Source organism: Elephas maximus, chromosome 15 (genome assembly GCF_024166365.1).
Source record: "Elephas maximus indicus isolate mEleMax1 chromosome 15, mEleMax1 primary haplotype, whole genome shotgun sequence".
In the NCBI taxonomy this organism is placed as follows: Eukaryota; Metazoa; Chordata; class Mammalia; order Proboscidea; family Elephantidae; genus Elephas; species Elephas maximus.
In genome coordinates, this window is record NC_064833.1 from 29,974,709 (window position 1) to 29,991,469 (window position 16,761).

Here is a 16,761-nt window from a genome sequence, read left to right on the forward strand (position 1 = left end):
CTTATTATTTGAGGTTTCATTTTGCTTTGTTTTGTTTCTAATTTTTTTTTTTTTCCTAGAAACCTTCAGATTTTTTCTGAAAATCTTAGGGAACCCATCTTTACCCATCTTCCCCATACCTGGTTTTTCTTTTACATGAATCAAAATAATAATAAAAAGGGAGAGACAGTATATATGCAATTTTTTTGATCTCTGAAGCCGGTAAAGCAGTTAAATTCTGTATATGCATACATGTATGTATGTGTGTACTTAACATTTTAATGGTCTTCCTTGAAAGACAGTGCAGTATCCAAGTATCCAGTACCATAGGAAGCCAAGGCTATACAAAACCTCATAAATGCTTTTGGAGAAATGTTTTCACAAAAGTTGATAGTTAATAATTTTATTAATAACTTAAGGGTTTTTTCTTGTTTGTTTGCTTCAATTAAAGCACCCTGTGGAGGCAATTTAACAGGATCTTCAGGCTTTATTCTCTCGCCAAACTTCCCTCATCCGTATCCCCATAGCAGGGACTGTGACTGGACTATCACCGTCAATGCAGACTATGTTATCTCCTTAGCATTTATCAGGTGAGTTCCTATATATTTCCACATTGGAAAAATCTTTGTAATCATTTTTCTTTAGCATTTGCACTAGGGAATTTTCTATTTCTATACATGGCATTTTTATTAGTTTTACGAATCCCAGTACTGGAGATTAAGTGGTTAAGAGCTTGGCTGCTAACCAAAAGGTCAGCAGTTCAAATCCACCTGCCACTCCTTGGAAACCCTATGGGACAGTTCTACTTTGTCCTATAGAGTCTATAGGGTCACTATGAGTCAGAACCAACTCGACTGCACCTAACAACTACAACAATCCCAATACTAATGCTTTGTAGTTACGCATTTAACAGTTTATGAAGCCTTGAATAGTAATATAGATGGCAAGGCAGTTCTGAAGGGAAGTGGGTGAGCTTTTCCAGCAATTCCAGCTGACAGGAAACACATTAAAGGTTAAATGGTTTATTGACTCTTATAAAGTTTGATCTCTTAATAACCTTTCCCCCCAGGCCTGTACTTAGCATCACTGCTTCAAAATTCAGTTTTTCCTAAACTTCAAGATTAAAGGTCAGTTCTTCATAGTTTTTTCTCTTAAACTTCCTGAACTAAGTACTATTATTATCCTCATTTTTACCTTTGAGGAAATGGCAGTACATACATTGGAAATACGAAGATGTATGATACAGAGCTTATTTACTTATAAAATCATCTTGCTTAATAGCTTAGTGTTGAAAGCCTGTATTACATGAAGCATACCACCCAAGTTTGATTTCCAGGTCTGTCATTTATTATGTGACCTTAGGGAGACCACTGATGTTTCAAGGCCTTAGTGTACTCACTGGTGGCGTAGTGGTTAAGTGCTACCGCTGCCAACCAAAGGGTCGGCAGTTCGAATGGGCCAGGTGCTCCTTGGAAACTCTATGGGGCAGTTCTACTCTGTCCTATAGGGTCGTTATGAGTCGGGATCGACTCGACGGCACTGGGTTTGTTTTTTGTTTTTTTTTAGTGTACTCACTGGTAAAATGAAAATAACAATCCCCACCAAAAGATTATTGGCAAAAACAAGTTAATATTTACAAAAAGCACCTTGTAAAATATGACAGAGTATTAGAATGCACTATCCTTAAAGTTTTTCAGGAAAAAAAAGTTTAGAAATGAAATTGTAAAATTTAATAGAAAAAAATACTTTTTGTTTCATTTTCAAAGAAATTACAAATCAATTATATTGAAGTATTTAAGCCCAAATCAAAAATTAAAAGAAAATGTACTGCGACTCATTGTTAAATAGGCTTTTAGTCATCAAAGGATAATAAACGATCCTATATCATTTGCAAAGCACTTTTTTTCTAGTGTATTGTAAATGGTAGAGTAGGAAAACAAGTTATTATCAAGAAATATTAATTTTGAAAGAAGTGAAGTGTAGAAAGAGGATCGTAAACCAGGCCTTAATTTTTGATTTCTGCTGTATTATACCAACTGTTCCCAAAATTTGGACCTGAGATCCACTGACAGGTTTCAAGAGTAATTAATTAAATTAGGCTAAGGAACCTTGTGAATAAATTAAAACAATACAATAATGTGGCAGTCCTCCCAATTTTCTCACATAACAAGGGCCCTGATTTATAAAAAAAAAAAAAAGCTGGGAACCCCTGTACTGCTCTAGTCCTCTTCAACACCATTTATGTAGAAGCAAACGGAGTAACTGGATTCTTCTCCCTTGTATGTGTAATCAGTAAGGGTTGGAACTGTTGTAGAAACTTAACTGCTATAAATCTTGTAGATTTGAAAATAGTATCTCTCACCTAACAAATTTCTTGCTTAGATGCAATGCTGACAAAATTTGATAACATAGTTACGCCCTAATGGATATTTAACACCGGCAAACTTTACTCGTTTATTTTGTATCATGAACTGCTTGACTTTTATTATTGACCCAAATGAGCCCACACTTTTCCCTGGCACATTACGTTAGGTAATATAGAGATAGATTGATTGCATAGCTTCTGCCTTATAAAAATGTGAATTCTGTAATCATTATGAGAAAATTCTCATACCTTTGCAGGTTATTTAGACAAGTAATTATGCAAATTTTGCAATATTTAAAATGTTTGAGTCATTTACATGCTAAAATGCCCTTAGTCACACTTTATCTAATTTCAACGAACAGTGTAGTAGTTTGATTTCTCCCTCATTAAATCCTAGAAGAAGAAAAAATATATATACTTTCAGGAAAAAAGAATACATAATACAATGTGCAGTGCTTCATTCAGGTAATTTAAATGCAAATTTTGTATTTCAACTTTAATTTAGAATCTGATATTTAGTGTTGAATTCCATACAGCAAAAATGCTCACAAATTTGCAAGTTCAAAATAGTACCATCGATAAAAAAATTTGTTGCATTTTCATGATACAAAATATCTGGATAAAAAACTTAAAAATAGATTATTTCCCACACTTTACTGATACAGAGTAACTTGGGCAAGGATATGTAGCTAATAAGGGGCAGAAGGGAGGCTGGACCCCAAATCTTTGGACTCATTATCCGTGCTCTTTTCCTCAGCTACACTCTGTTTTACAATCATTTGTATTCCTTGTAGACTCAGTGCCAACATAAAAATAGTAGAAAATGTCAAGATGTATTAATTTTTCTCTTTCCACTGCTGTTGCAATACTTATATTCACTGTGTTGTTGCCAGATGAATTTTCAAATAAGCTTATTATTGTTGTCTGTTATTTTTTTTAAAACTAGTATAGTTAATACCATAGTAATGATCATTGTACTTATTTCTCTCTCTCTGTCTCTCTCTTTTTTCCGTTCCTCACCCCATAGTTTTAGCATAGAACCAAACTATGACTTCCTCTACATATATGATGGACCAGACAGTAATAGCCCACTGATCGGAAGTTTTCAAGACAGCAAGTTACCAGAGAGAATAGAAAGCAGTTCAAATACCATGCATCTGGCTTTTCGAAGTGATGGATCTGTTAGTTACACTGGATTTCATTTAGAATACAAAGGTAAAATGTGAACATTTTATTTTAGCATAATGATTTAAATTGTATTTTCTACAGAGGAGTAATTTTATACTGGCCATTATCAGTTGTCGGTAATATTTGTATTTTTTAATGAAGATTACCTAAAATTCATCTCAGAAAAGGGCTCTCACTGTAGATTTTTCCTGTCAGTGAGAGGGAAATTAGCATTTCCCTAATACTACCAAAGGAAATGTATCAGGCAAACGATTTAGCAATTAACATTCCACAGCAATTGGCTATGACCATAAAATATTAAAAAAAAAAAAAAAAACTCATTTTTTGGGAGCTGAAGTTTCACTTAAATACCTTAATTCAGATACTACTCTCAGTCCTAAGGAGAACAAAGTACAGTGTAATTACATTTCAGAATATGTCTTCAGATATTTAAATGACTCAATATTCAGAATAGAAGCAAGATATAGTGATAATTATAATGTTTTATGATATTTCTTCAGATATTTAAATTACTCAAAATTAGAATGCCTATGGATGTTTATAAATTTGGGACCTTAGTTTAAAAGAGAGAATTTATTTTTCTCTGATAGGTTCCTTAAAGGACATGCTTATCATTCATCTGAAGTTATCAATTGAGTTCTGAAAATACATGCTTTGGATTTGTTACTTACCACTTCTTTTTTTAGTTACCAAAATATCTTCAATAAAAAAATTATAGAAAATAACGAAATAAACTTCAAAGTATCCACCACCCAGCTGGTCACAACATATTGTGCCACATTTGCTTTGGGAATCTTTATTCTTGTTTTAAGAAATAAGGTATTACAGATATAATTGACATCCTTTTATATTTACCATGGGAGCAGGGGTTCATCTCTGTAGGTTGGGATAAGTTCCAGAACTTCTAATGGCATTGGTTGAGGAAGGTTTTGTTGAGGAGAGAAAAAACTCACACGGTGAGAATCAGAAGGTGCAAATGCCTGGATTCCTCCAGTGTCCCTGTCATCACTTGGAAATACATGTCAGGGCCAGGGTATCTGTTGGACATGGGCACTGTGTGGATTTCATTCCAGTGGAAAGATCCAGCCCTCCATGAGCCCCTCATTTTATGGGAGAAAGTAAATTAAAAAAAAAAAAAAAAGGTCTTGCCAGTTGGAGAATGCAGAGGCTGATTGGCACCAGGCAGTGTGGATTTGGGGTGCCAGCTGTTTAAGGGGGTTGTTTGGGAATGGTAGCTGCTCTTCACCTGGAAACACTGGGCACCTTAGACCTTCAGACTGTGGGGTAGGAAGCTGCTGATCTTAACGAAAGTTTAGCTTGAGCACCACACCACTTCTCCAACAGGGAAAGGCTCCCCCACCATTCCTCAGGACCCAGCTAGCTGGCTATCCAGACAACCCACAGTGTGCACTCAGGGTAATTTTTAGACAGTCCTGCTCTTCTCATAAAAGCACCCATCCTATTCTAGAATTTGGTGATTATCTTTTCCATGTATATATGCTTGTACATATTTTTATATTTACCATTATGTATATACCCTTCATTCTATTTCCATATGAACTTAATATTTCTATCACATACATATCCTTTTGCAAATTTCTTTTTCTCCTTTACATAGTTTTTGGGATTTATCAATGTTAGAGATATGTAGCTTCAGTTTATAAATTGTAATTTCTGTAAGATATTCCATCAGATGAGCATATCAATTAATTTATAAGTTTTTCTGCTGAAGGACATTTTGGCTGTTCCAGTCTTTCATTACGAGAAGAGAGTGAAAATGAAATGAACACTCTTTAAAGGCCTTCTTAAACGTATCTGTGAGAGCCTAAGATGTGTTTACACCTGGGAGTGAGATTGCTAGGTCAAAGACTATAAACTTCATCAGTTTAACTCCATATTGTCAAAGTATCCTTCAAAGAAATCGTACAAATTTATCCTCCAAAGTAGAGGATGAAAGTTTTAAAAACTCCATGTTTTGAAAAGTTAGTACTTGTGTCAGACTTGAAAGTTTTCGTTCTGTTGAATGTTAGATGGTTTTTCATTGTCGTTTGCGTTTTTCCCAAATTACCATTAAGCATCATTTCCTTATTCTTTTGTATACTGAGGTTTCCTTTTTGTTAACTATATATTCATGTCATTGCACACTTTTCTAATAAGCTGCTTTCTCTCTTATTCATATGAAATCTTTATGTATTATGGATATAAACCTTTTATCTATTGTCTGTGTCATAGTAAACACCTCATTCCCTAAGTAAATACCTTACCCCCTACTTACTTCTATCTTTGGCAAATAATCTTACCTTATTTCAGATTTTTTCCACTCTACAAAAGTTTTAAAAATCACTATTGTAATATTTAATCCTTCCTTTTTTCATGGTCTGTGCTTTTTTTATCCTGTTTTAAAAGCCTTTCCGTATTATGAGGTCATAAAGGCATTTTTAAAAAGTGGCTTCTAAAGTTTGAAAGATTTGCTTTTCACCAAGTCTTTAGTCTATTTAGAGTTTATTTTTGTGTAAACTAGGAAGTTTTTTTTTTTTTTTTTTTTTCTGTATGCGTCGTTAATCGCTCTAACACCATTTATTGGCCTGTATTGAGATCAAAGTTTCTACACCTCAGTTTCCAAATTCTCTAATCTGTTCCATTGGCTACTGCCTTTTTTTTTTTTTTAAGATTTGGTGTTTAACCTTCTGTTTTGGTCATCTAGTGCTGCTATAACAGAAATACCATAAGTGGATGACTTTAACAAAGGGAAGTGTATTTCCTCATATTTAAAATAGGCTAAAAGTCCAAATTCAGGGCCTTAGCTCAAGGCTTTCTCTCTTTGTCAGCCTTCTTATCAATCTTTCCTGGACTAGGAGCTTCTCTGCGCAGAGACCTGGGTCCAAAGGACACGCTCTGCTCCTGGCACTGCTCCCGGCACTGGTTTCTTGGTGATATGAAGTCCGCAACTCTCTGCTTGCTTCCTTTTCCTTTTCTTTCTTGTAAGATAAAAGGTGGTGCAGCCCACACCCCAGTGAAACTCCCTTTACATGGGATCAGGGATGTGACCTTAGCAAGAGTATTGTTACAATCCCACTCTAATCCTCTTTAACATAAAATTACAATCACAAAATGAAGGACAATCACACAAAACTGGGAATCATGCCCCAGACAAATTGATACACACATTTTTGGGGTGACATAATTCAATCCATTATACCTTTCCATCTACTAATGTGGCATATCTCATATGTATCCATTTATTGATGTCTTCTTAAAAGTCTTGCAATAAAGGCTTATACTTTGCTTTATAAAATTTTTCTCATTTTACTTTTAGAATCCTTATAGTTTCCACTGTTATTTTAAATGATACATTTTTAAAAATAGATTTTATGGCTATTGCTAACAATAAGACAACAATATATTTTTGTAATTTCTTAATATCTAGCAAAACAGCTTAATTAACTCTGGCATGGGTAATCACGATTTTCTGCAAAATCTTTGTTTTTTCTATGTAGGTGATATTGTCTGCAAATAGTGACAATTCTGTTTCTTCCTACCCTGAACACTTTCCATTTGGCATGATGCTTTGGATAGAAATTTTAGTACCATTTCAAATAGAAGCAGTAAAAGCCATCATCCTTGTGTCATTGCTGATTTTAAAAAGGAAATATAGCTAATACTTCACCTTTGAGTATAATGTTTGCTACTGGCTGGGAGCAATGTTAATAAGGGCTATCATTTTTGAGTTCTTGATTTTTCCAGGAACATTTCCTAGTAATTTACATATAAAAATTATTTTACATGTTTATTTATATTTATATGTGAAATATATATATATTTATATATTTTTTTCTTTGGCAGAAATTTAAGTAATTTGCCCAAGGTCATATGGCAGAGCTATAACTCATTTCAAAGAGTAGGATCCAGAAGTCTAAATTCTTATCAAATATATTATACTTCCTAGTGATATTCTTTATTGATTATAGGAAGTTCCCCCTCTGTTCCTAGTTTACTAAACATTCTTTAATAATGAATGGGATAGAATTTTATGAATTATTTTTACAACTATTGAAAATAATTGCATGATTCCTTTGAGAAGATTCTAATGTTTTATATTATAGACGTTCTAACATTAAACTTGTTTTTTACCGGTTGAAAATAAATATTTATAACTAACATGAAAAATAATTAATACCCTTTATATACAAACAGCTCATACAGATCTCTAAGAAAAACACTAAGACACCAACTAGTAGGAAATTGAGCAAATTATATGTAAAGAGATTTCCCAAAAGAAGAAAGACAAATGGGAAAGAAATTAACCACAATAAAAATCAAAGAAAAGCAGAATTTCTAAGTGGCAAATGCCCTTTTTTCTGTGAAACAACAACGATTACAAAAATGAATACTCAGTGATGACGAGGGTATAAAATATAAATACTCTCACATACTTCTGATGGGAGTTAATCAGTGTATTAGTTTCCTAGGGCTTCTATAACAAAGTACTACAAACTGGGTGATTTAAAAACAACAGAAATTTATCATCTCACAGTTCTGGTGGCTAGAAGTTAAGCCACTAGGGGAAAATCCTTCCTTGTGCATTCCTAGCTTCTGGTGGTTCCTGGCAATCCTTGGCATTCCTTGGCTAGCAGATGCTTCACTCCAGTCTTTGGCTCCTTCTTCACAGGCATCTTTCCTCTGTGTCTATGTCTCCCTGTGTCTCTTCTCCTCTTTTTAAAAGTGCACCAATCATATTGGGTTAGGGCCTACCTTACTCCATCCAGTATGACCTCCTGTTAATAACATTTTCAAAGAATCTTTCCAAACAAGGTAATATTCACAGGTGCCAGGGTTTAGGACTTCAACATTCTTTTGGTGGGACACGATTCAACTCATAACAATCAATTTGACATTTCTGGAAAGCAATTTACATTATTTATCAAAAGTGTCTAAATATTCTACCCTTTAATTCAGTTTGTCAATGTATTACAAGTCTACAAGTCTATTGCTACATAACAAAGCACCCCCAAATTTAGCAGTTTAAAGAACAATAACATTTATTGTTCCATATAGCTTTTTCAGGTCAGTAATGTGGGAGCAGTTTGGCTAGATGGTTCTGATGGACAATTTTCATGAGGTCTTAGTCAAGCTGTTGACCAGGGTTTAGTCGTCCCAAGGCTTGACTGGGGCTGGAAGATCTGCTTCCAAGATAGCTCACTCACCTGGCGAATGGCAGGAGCCTCAGCTCCTCACCATATAAACTTCTCCACAGGGCTGCTAAAGTGTCTTCACAACATGTCAGCTGTTTTCCTCCATAGTGACTGACACAACAGAGAGAAAACGAAGAGGAGGCCATGATGCCTTTTGTCTTAGGTATCTAGTGCTTCCATAACAGAAGTACCACAAGTGTACTTTAACAAAGAGAAATTTATTCTCTTACGGTCTAGTAGGCTACAAGTCCAAATCCAGGACATCAGCTCTCCAGGGGAAGGCTTTGTCTTTCAGCTCTGGAGTAAGGTCTTTATCTATCTTACTCTGGAGTAGGAGCTTCTCTGTGCAGGAACCCCAGGTTCCAAAGGACATGCTCTGCTCCTGGCATTGCTTTCTTGGTGGTATGAGTTCCCCCTCACTGTTTGCTGCCTTTTCCTTTTATCTCTTGTAAGATAAAAGGTGGTGTAAGCCACACTCCAGGGAAATTCCCTTTGCAGTGGATCTGGGATGTGACCTTACTAAGAGTGTTAGGATCCCACCCTAATCCTCTTTAACATAAAATTACAATCACAAAATGGAGGACAATCAGACAATACTGGGAATCCTGGCCTAACCAAGTTGACACATATTTTTGGGGAACACAATTCAATCCATGACACCTTTTATGATCTAGTCTCAGAAGTTACCCTTCATCATTTTTGTAATATCTTAATAGTTACACACACAGAAAAAAAAAACTCAGTTCAGTGTGTTTGGGGGGGGGGTCACACAATTACGCAAGGGTATGATCATTGTGGTGCTAACACTTCTTTGTTCCTCTTACTTTCCTGTGCTGAGTTCCTTTTGTTTGTGGGTTTCTTGTTTTTTGTAGATTTTGTCTTTATTGAGACAATATTTTTCTTCTTTATTTTAATAAGTAGGTTTGTTAACTATCTTTGTGGTTACCTTTAAATTTACCCTTATTTTCCTAGGCTTGAAGAAGTCTATTATTACTTGGTATTGTCTTGAATTCCTCTCCATTAGAAAGCTCTATACCCATACCATTTATTCCCCCTTTTATTGTTCTGACGTTGTTTTCATTTACAGATTACCCTCTCTAGTTCCATGTTGCATTTCTTTTGGTTTTGGATAGTCCTTGAGAGTTCATTTCCTAGATTGGTATCTGGCTGGTACAATCTCACCTCCTAGATTCAGCCTGTGGTCTGATGTTGTTTGTTCTCAGGCCGAAGGACTCCCTTCAATAATTCTTGTAAGTGTGACTTCGTTTTTACATATTCCCTCAATTTCTGTTTATCTGGAAATGTCATAATTTCACCATCATATTTGAATGAAAGTTTTGCGGGATATATTATTCTTGGTTGGCAATTTTTTTCTTTCAAGGTTTTATATATGTCATTCCATTGCCTTCTTGCTTGCATGGTTTCTGCCGTATAATCAGCATTTAGTCTTATTGTTTCTCCTGTTTATGAAACTTTTTGTTTTTCTTGAGCTGCTCGCAGGATTTTTTTCTTTGTCTTTGGTTTTAGTGAATGTGATTATGATACACCTTGGTGTTTTTGTTTTGGGGTCTATCCTATTTGGGGATCTTTGAGCTTCTTGGATGGTCAGCTTTTCATCATTCATGATATTAGGGAAGTTTTCTACCAGCAATTCTTCAATGATCTCTGTGTTTTCTGTTTTCTCTCCCTGTTCTGGAACTCTGATCACTTGCAAAATTTTTGCTTTTGATTGTATCAGACATAATTCTCAGGGTTTCTTCATTTTTCTTTGTTCTTTTTTTCTGATTTTTTCCTAAAACAGAGTTGTATCTGTCTGTCTTCAATTTTGCTGATTCTGTCTTCTATCATTTCAAATCTGCTCCTCAGCCTCTCTATGACACTGTCCATTTCTGAAATCTTGTTTATCTTTTGGATTTCTAATTGTTGTTTTTGTATGATTTCTAGTTGTGAGTTTATTTTGGCATTTTTTTCCTGTATTACTTTCCTGAATTGTTCCATTTTTTTTTTTTTTTTTGGTCTGTATTTTCCATGAATTTGTCTGCCTTTTCCATAAATTTGTCTATTTTTTCCCCCATTTTTGTCTGCTTTTTGCTTCAACTCTTGGATTGCTCTGAATATTAGAGATTTGAATTCACTGTCAGGTAGTTCTAGTGCCTTTTCTTCTCCTGGAAAGTCATCTGGTGTTTTATTTTGGACACCTATACTATAATTACTATAACCATCCTGTCCTGTTTTTTTATGTGTTTTGAGATTGTCTGCTGTGTCCAGGACATTCAGTAGTTATTTTCCTCATTTCTTTATTGTAGATGTATTCGTTTCATACTGCTTTTTTTTTTTATTTGGTTATGTCTGAGCAGGCAGGCTGTGTGTTCTTTGTTGTTTTCTCATCTGTAGTCACAATACTTTTCACCTCCTTGTCCAATGGGCAGGGCCAGTCAATCAGCTATGGTGCAGCTGGGCAGGTCCAGCTGAAGGGGAGGGACTGGGATGGGTTATTTGTGGCACATACTAAGGCTGACAGGGAGAGACAGAAATCAGTGCTGGGCAGGTTCCAGTAGGCCATGCCTGTGCTTCTCAGGGGTGTGATGTTCAGTGCACGGTGCAGGTAGGCAGGAAAGGGGGGACAGTTGTGATGTGTGGAGCTAATAGGGGTTTGGGGAAGAGGAGAAGGGGAGAAGAGAGAAACAGGAGCTAAAAACAAACAAGAAAAGAAAGAAAAAAGAGTGGTAAGGGAGATTGCCACTGGCATGGAGAGAAAAAGAAACCAAGAAATGGAGAAAAGCAAAAAAGGAAAAAGAAAGAAAAAAAATAACTAGATAAAAATTTGAAAAAGAAAAAAAGAAAAGCCCCCAGAGTCCCAGAGTCCCACCGGTGTGGCTGGTAAGACTGGGGAATTGACTCCCAGGCTACATGGTATAGCTTGGCTAGAGGCAGTATTAAACTATCTTTACACTCATGGAATCAAAGCAGACTGTTCACCATTTGTTACTTTTAATATGCATTGCTGATTTCAGTGCACAAATATATTAAATAATATTTTGGTAATCTATTACTAAAGTTATCATAGCTGTATTACATAGCTCTAGTGACCCTATGCACAACAGAATGAAACACTGCCCAGTCCTGAGTCATCCTTACAATCGTTGTTATGCTTGAGCTCATTATTGCAGCCATTGTTGTCAATCCACCTTGTTGAGGGTCTTCCTCTTTATCGCTGAGTCTGTACTCTGCCAAGCATGATGACCTTCTCCAGGGACTGATCCCTCCTGACAACATGTCCAAAGTATGTAAGACACAGTCTCTCCATCCTTGCTTCTAAGGAGCATTCTGTTTGTACTTCTTCTAAGACAGATTTGTTCATTCTTTTGGCAATGCATGGTATATACAATATTCTTCACCAATACCACAAGTGAAAGGTGTCAATTCTTCTTTGGTCTTCCTTATTCATTGTCCAACTTTCACATGCATATGATGCGATTGAAAATACCATGGCTTGGGTCAGGCACACCTTAGTCTTCAAGGTGACATCTTTGCTCATTAACACTTTGAAGAGATCTCTTGCAGCTGATTTGCCCAATCAAATGTGTCTTTTGGTTCCTTGACTGCTGCTTCCATGGGTGTTGATTGTGGATCCAAGTGAAATGAAATCCTTAACAGCCTCAATCGTTTCTTCATGTTTCATGATGTTGCTTATTGTTCCATTTGTGAGGGTTTTTGTTTTTTTTACATTGAAGTATAATCCATACTAAAGGCTGTGTTTTTTTTATCTTTATCAGTAAGTACTTCAAGTCCTTTTCACTTTCAGCAAGCAAGGTTGTGTCTTATATATATTGTGAGTTGTTAATGAGTCTTCCTCCAATCCCCCTTCTTCTTCATATAGGCCAGCTTCTCAGATTATTTACAGATTTAATAGATATAGTGAAAGGATAGAGCCCTGACACACATCTTTCCTGACTTTAAACCGTGCAGTATCCCCTTGTTGTGTTCGAATGACTGCCTCTTGCCCATGTACAGATTCCTCATGAGCACAAGTAAGTGTTCTGGTATTCCTATTCTCCACAATGTTATCCATAATTTGTTGTACAGTCCACACAGTTGAATGCCTTAGCTTAGTCAATAAAACACAGGTAAACATCTCTGATATTCTCTGCTTTCAACCAGGATCCATCTAACATCAGCATTGATATCCCTGGTTCCACATCCTCTTCTAAATCCAGCTTGAATTTCTGGCTATTCCCTGTCGATATACTGCTGCAGCCACTTTTGAATGATATTCAGCAAAATTTTGCTTGCATGTGATATGAATTGTCATGGATTGAATTGTGTCCGCCCAAAAATATTTGTCACCTTGGTTAGGCCATGAGTCCTAATATTGTGTGGTTGTCCACCATTTTGTGATTGCAATTTTAAGCTAAAGAGGATTAGGATGGGATTGTAACACCTTTACTAAGGTCACATCCCTGATCCAATGTAAAGGAAGTTTCCCTGGAGTGTGGCCTGCACCACATTTTTTCTTACAAGAGAGAAAAGGAAAGGGAAGCAAGCAGAGAGTGGGAACCTCATACTGCCAAGAAAGCAGTGCTGGGAGCAGAGCGTGTCCTTTGGGTCTGACGTTCCTGTGCATAGAAGCTCCTGGTTCAGGGTTAGGTTGATGAGAAGGCCAATAGAGAGAGAAAGCCTTCCCCTGGAGCTGACAGCTTAAATTTGGACTTTAAGCCTACTTTACTGTGAAAAAGTTAATTTCTTTCTGTTAAAGCCATCCACTTGTGGTATTTGTATTATAGTAGCACTAGATAGCTAAGACATCAATGATGTTGTTCAATAATTTCTGCATTCAGTTGGATCACCTTTCTTGGGAATAGGCATAAATATGGATCTCTTCCAGTCCTTTGGCCAGGTAGCTGTCTTCCAAGTTTCTTGGCATAGACGAGTAAGCACTTCCAGTGCTGCATCCATTTGTTCAAACATCTCAATTGGTATTCCATCAATTCCCAGAGCCTTATTTTTCACCAATGCCTTCAGAGCAGTTTGGACTTCTTAGTTCAGTACCATTGGTTCCTGATCATATGTTACCTCCTGAAATGACTGAATGTCAACCAGTGCCTTTTAGTATAGTGACTCTGTGTATTCCTTCCATCTTCCTTTGATGCTTCCTGCATTGTTTAGTATTTTCCCCGTAGACTCCTTCAGTATTGCAACTCAAGGCTTGAATTTTTTTCTTCAGTTCTTTCAGCTTGAGGAATGCTGAGCGTGTTCTTCCTTTTTGGTTTTCTGTCTCCAGCTCTTTGCACATGTCATCTTACTGCTTTACTTTGTCTTCTAGAGCCGCCCTTTAAAATCTTCATTCAGCTCTAAATTCATGTAATTAAGCAGTGAAGATAAAACCTATTTGCCATATCTCAGCAGGATATATGTCCATTCCTGATTCTCAGCTTAAGCTTAAGCTTTATCCTACTGTGGGAGTCAGGCTACAGATCTGAAATTAAAAGAAATGGTAATTATATTAATAATTTATCATGCACTGACTGTGTTCTAGGTACAGTATTAGCCCTTTTTGATGCATCACCTCTATCTCCCAACAAGCAGGCCCACTTACAAATACAACAAAAATATAATATTAACATTATTATAAGTATCACTATTCCTATTTTATAAAAGATGAAACTGAATATCAGATTATTAAAATGAGTTGCACAAGACTGCATACATTATTACTACCATTAAGAGAAAAAGCAAGGAAAAATATAAGAATAAACACAGAGAGAAATCCATATTCATTCCATGACCTACATCATTCTTCTCATCGCTATAACTACAACCCACCATTCTTAGCTACTATACCAACACGCACATATACATGGTTCCACATGAAGTCTTATTTTTATACTCCAGAAACTATTTCTTTGTGATATTAGTACTGACTTCATGATCTCTGCAAATCCATACCAAGTGATTCTGTGGAAAAATCTCATTGCCCACTTCAGGGTCTCCAGAGCCTTTCTTTTCTTATCAGCCTCCCTATTTCCTAGTCTTACTTCAAGAAATGCTTCCTCCTCAAATTGTCTCATGTCTTAAAGCTAGTAATATGAAATCATCCTGTTTATAACTATCACAGACAGACATACATCTCAGAATTTTCAAAATAACATGTGTACCCTCAAAATAAAGTGACATATAAATAGACGCTGTTGGCAGTACAAAAGTTCTGCTTTGGCATTTGTAATGCATGTTATATATAGTGACTTAAGCACATTGTTTTCTCTTAGCACTGAAAAAGTACTTTTTAAATCCTGACTCATTTGAAATAATGTTTTTAGTAGCTCTTTAATTAAAAGCCATAGGTAAGACATAAGTTTTATATAATATGTAAAATGTGTATAATATATAATTTAATATATACTGCATAATATACAATAATTATATATTTCTGTTGATTTTATATATGTATGTGTATATATATATATATGTATGTGTGTATATTCAGCAGAAATAATTTAAGAGAAAAGTTAAAATATATTAGAGCTAGCAGATATCTCCTGAAACATTTTATTTGGAGATTATCAGGCAAAGGACTCGTTTACCTAGGATCTATTCAGTAGACAAACTACAGTTAAGGTGAATAAAATTAATTATTATAAAAAAATAATGTTAGCATCTTGTCTGCCTCAAGTCAACACAGATTTTTTATTCAAAAACTAAAATCACCTTTCTATCTACTGCCTAGCCCTTTACATAAGGATTCTCCAGATGTTTTAAAAAATTCCAGTTGTAATTGCTATGGCATACGTGGAAGTGAACAAGGACAGTATTATTCATAGAAAGCTACTCACCAAGGATTTAAAGCAGAATGTAAACATAATAATGAAATAAATGAATCCCCTCAAAATGAGGCTAGCAATATAAAATTGTTGCAGAGACAATATTTTTATTTTTTTAATTTGTCGACCATGTTTTCCTCTCCTCAAAAAAAGAGGATGTCATTGTATTCGCATTACAGTTTCACTGACATGTCATTGAAACTTCTGGGAAAACTTTAAAGAAGGAAAAAGCAAACTTTTCAAAAAGATGACTATTAGATGCTTAGACCTGTCAAAGAGATTAATCCTTTTAAGCAGTAATTTCAATCCTTCCTTTTCCCTCAAGGGATTCAGTTCAATTTCATGAAGGCCAGCTGCAAAGGCTACATTGCTGTCCTGGTTAAAAATTATGTTGAGGTTTTTTTTTTTTTTCTTTGTGTAAGAAAAGGCTAAAGCCCCATTCTAAGTGACCAATTTAGTATTTGCCCTGCTAGTTCTTTCCTGAAAAGTGTTGTGTGAATATTTTTATCTGGAAAGAACTGTAGTTCCTTGGTTTAGGAAGCAATTTTTATAGCAAAGTGTGAGTGTAAAATATAGGGCACAATTAAGGAACAACTATAATCTTGGCGCATTAATTTTAAAGTGTGTGTGTGTGTGTGTGTGAGTAGGCACACTTGGGAGGTCAAATTGTTTAGTTTTGGTCTAAAACTCAGGTATTCAATTTATCTGACTGGCACACACCATTGCATCTCCCTTTCTTGCTCTTCATCTCCCTTCCGCTAGTCAACTCCTTATTATTTCTCAATGCTCAGTTAAGATATCACTTCTTCAAGAAGGTTCCCCTGTAACATGCTTCTCCTTATTCATCACTCTTTACACATACAGGCATTTATTTAATGGACTATAAACTCCATAAGTGCCAGAATATTTTCTGGTTATCCACTAATCTGTTTCCAGCATTAGTTGGATTGTGGGCTCTTAAGAAGTATTTTTAGAAAAAGGAAAAAAGAAATGGAGGAGAGAAGGTGGACCTTATTCATTCCTCTGATATTTTATTAAAATCACTTAAATTATGATTCCACCATTTTCTTTGGTTGAAGTAAGACAAATTATACATGGTACTGTTTTTAAACTTTGAAAATATCCCCTGAGGTCATCTTTTAGCAAAATAACAGATTGGCGCACAAAAGAAATTATTTGTGAGTATGGTGCTCTATTAAAAAAAGAAAAAAACACCTAT

At 35.5% G+C, this 16,761-nt stretch overlaps 1 protein-coding gene across 3 annotated transcripts in view; it reads left to right on the plus strand.

Annotated features, from left to right (window-relative positions):
• The window catches only part of CSMD3 (CUB and Sushi multiple domains 3), a 1,374,620-nt gene that overhangs the window by 1,032,911 nt on the left and 324,948 nt on the right, over positions 1–16,761 (plus strand). For all 3 annotated transcript variants that reach the window (XM_049854130.1, XM_049854131.1, XM_049854132.1), the window contains 2 exons: positions 431–569; positions 3,372–3,559. In XM_049854130.1, the coding sequence (XP_049710087.1) occupies positions 431–569; positions 3,372–3,559 (327 nt within the window). The remainder of the gene's footprint in view (positions 1–430; positions 570–3,371; positions 3,560–16,761) is intronic.